Source organism: Limulus polyphemus, unplaced genomic scaffold (genome assembly GCF_000517525.1).
Source record: "Limulus polyphemus unplaced genomic scaffold, Limulus_polyphemus-2.1.2 Scaffold2203, whole genome shotgun sequence".
NCBI lineage: Eukaryota > Metazoa > Arthropoda > Merostomata > Xiphosura > Limulidae > Limulus > Limulus polyphemus.
Genome location: NW_013667813.1, coordinates 194,284 through 197,367, shown reverse-complemented (window position 1 = coordinate 197,367; position 3,084 = coordinate 194,284). Strand labels below are relative to the sequence as shown.

At 30.4% G+C, this 3,084-nt stretch overlaps 1 protein-coding gene across 1 annotated transcript in view; it reads right to left on the bottom strand.

Annotated features, from left to right (window-relative positions):
• Positions 1-415: 415 nt before the first annotated feature.
• Positions 416-3,084, bottom strand: part of LOC106466243 (PDZ domain-containing protein 8-like) — a gene marked incomplete at its 3' end in the record, with an annotated part of 176,655 nt that continues 173,986 nt past the window's right edge. The window contains exon 11 of the mRNA XM_022394222.1: positions 416-515. Within this exon, the coding sequence (XP_022249930.1) occupies positions 416-515 (100 nt within the window). The remainder of the gene's footprint in view (positions 516-3,084) is intronic.

Genomic DNA, 3,084 nt, shown 5'->3' with positions numbered 1-3,084 from the left:
TAGATAACCTTTTTCGAAGATAAAGAATTAGTGCAAGCTTACAATCTTTCACATACACTTTACAAAAAGGTCACTAACTATATGCAGAAAATCTGAACAAAAATGTAGAAGAAAATCAGCATAATATACTTAGATAAAGACATATTCCTATATTGTTGTGAAAGTTTTATTCATCATTTATGATTTAACTGTAGCAAAGTACTAACAAAAAACTAATACATCCTGGCACATCTTTGAAAGGATGGTTCAAACTACAGGAACAATTATTAATTCATTTTTAACAAACAAATCATAACATATGAATTCTAAACATTAAAAAATATCTATCTAAAAACCTAGTGCTGCAGTTAATAAGTATCAATTCATACAGTCAGATGTCCATCAAAATCTCTTTTTAAAGTAGAAGAACACATACCTCAGGCAAAACTTCAGTGTTGGATACAATATTCTTTGGTTTCTCCTGTAAGAATCTTGTTTCTTGAACAACTGACTGTCTTTGAACACGAATTGAAAACCTGAGAGATAAACAGAATATTTCATTCCACAACAAAAGCTGGAAATTAAAAGAAGAGGCAACAAATTATGCATGTATGATAATATACATAAAAAATATTAAAAGTTAAGGATCTAGGTTACTAATATCAGTAACATACTGATATTCTATGGCAAAATTTGTTTTTTCCCCACAAGTGCTACACCGAGAAAAAGTTTCTGAAAAGAATACCCTACATAAGAATACTTTAACATATCCATATCCAAGATGATACAGCATAAATATTTATTGTCTACAAAAATGACTAAAATAAATGATTTGTAAAGTAAAAGGTTAAATTTCTTTTACTGCCAATGCTAAATTATATGAAGCATATATTACATATGCAGAATGGTTGAAATTTATTGCCAACAAGTCACAGGCATCTACTGTAAAGAATCCTGCCCATCTGTATGTATTTTTTGGGGCTTTTACATACAGATGGGCAGGATTCTTTACAGTAGGTGCCTGTGACTTGTTGGCAATAAATTTCAACAATAAACAAACAATCCACTTGTTTTAAAATAGTATATTAAAACAAGTCAAACATATATACAAATGTTCGTTACAGTTAATCACCAGAGTTGTAAATGTCTCTTTACACAAAGACACAAAGGCTGGTTCAATTACTTTAGAAAACAGTTGACAAGATGAATTATTTTATTCTGCTCTGTTGTTACAACATAATTGGTTATTATTTCACTTACACTACAGTGATGATTACCACAGTTGTATCTAGAGCTTTAAATAATTGCCTTTTTTTTTTGTCAAAAGACCACACAGGTTTGTTCAATTACTTTAGAACACAACTGACAAGACAACTTATTTATCTGTATGCTGTTGTTACAATACAATCTGCAATAATTTCAATAAAAGTTTTAGAAAAAATGACCATTATATTCTAGCTGTATATATAAAATAATTTTTTATTTTAACAAAATGTTTCACCTATGAGGCTTCATCACGGTTAATTTTCACAACTGTTTGATATTAAAATATTCCTTAAATTATTTAAATAACAGTATTAATGCCTTTTCTCTCTGAAGTTGAATAAGAAACCTATTACTTGAATATATATATATATATGTGTGTGTGTGTGCATATACAAAGTTGGTATCTGAAACATGTCAAATTTTATGAATTCCCTGTAGTACACACTAAAATATAAATCCATGTATTGTAATATTAGACTTAGAGTAAATCTATACATGGCAATGTTATAATTAAATGGAGGAGTTTGTAGAAAAGAAAAAGGCTCTATATAACATTAACGGAAAAAATACACGCATTGATGAACTTTGAACTTGATTATAAAATGTGTGGAAATTCGACAAAATGTATAGAATCAAGATCCACAGTAGTATATCATGCAAATAACAACCTGCTGGACACATCGTGTGTTACTAACATGAGTGATAGTTTAGCAATTTTCCACTTTCTGTAGTTTGGACTGTGGTAATCCAAACTAACACATATTTTCAATGGATGTCTGAAGGTATGGAAACTTTATTCGATAAAAAAACATACTTAACTTTCATGGATTTTTTCAAATTTGGTACACTGATAGATCTTTACAACCTACAATTAGGTGTTCAGTTTGGTTTAAGTATAAAGCCACATGTGTAAAGTTATTCAACAAAAATTGGCAGCCAAACCGGTAGCTATACTTACAGCATTGATAAGAATTTTACAGCAAATATTCATTCATTAATTAGCTAGGCCATGTATTTTATTTTACTCACCATCATACCCCAAGTTGAACACAAAACATGGTCCTGCTAATTAATGAATGAATATTTGCTGTACAATTCTTATCAATGCTACAAGTGTAGCTACCAGTTTGACCACCAATTTTGATTTCATTATTTTACGTCGCATGTTCAATCCTTTATTGGCTGCACCTTTTCTTCACACCTAAGATGTTTTTGATTAGAATAATAAATAACGAGACTATCAAATGATGAAATGGAGTGTTTTATAGCTGTCCAATAGGTTTGTTATTTTGTAAATATTTGTATACACCTGTTTACCACTTTCAACTTGCAGTAACATCTCCAACAGTGACATGCACAATTCAAACAACTGACATCCCCCCCTATTGGAAAGTAATGGGTCATTCAAATTTCCAATAACTTTGTTGTAATACACTCTTTCGGCACCCTCCCCAAACAATGAGCTAATACACAGTGCAATACTAACAGGGATCCACATGGCATATCATCCAGAGGACTAATATGGAACAAAAAATTGCTGTTATACTATGATTTAGAGAGAGAACTTCATATACACTGAAAAAAAAATCATTTAAGTGGTCTGAAAAAAAGAAAGAAATAGATTGACTTGTGTTTTTTTTCATGAAATACAAATTCATGAAAAATAAATCGAAATATGTTAATATCTTTAGTTTCCTTTCAATTTACCTGACATCCACTACTTAATTCAATGATTTTTCTGATAACCTCCATAATAGAGTACATTTTACAATGAGCTATAGGATTGGCCCCTAAAACTGCTTGCTGGCTCCTAAAAATGCATGTTTTGAGTGCCCAGCT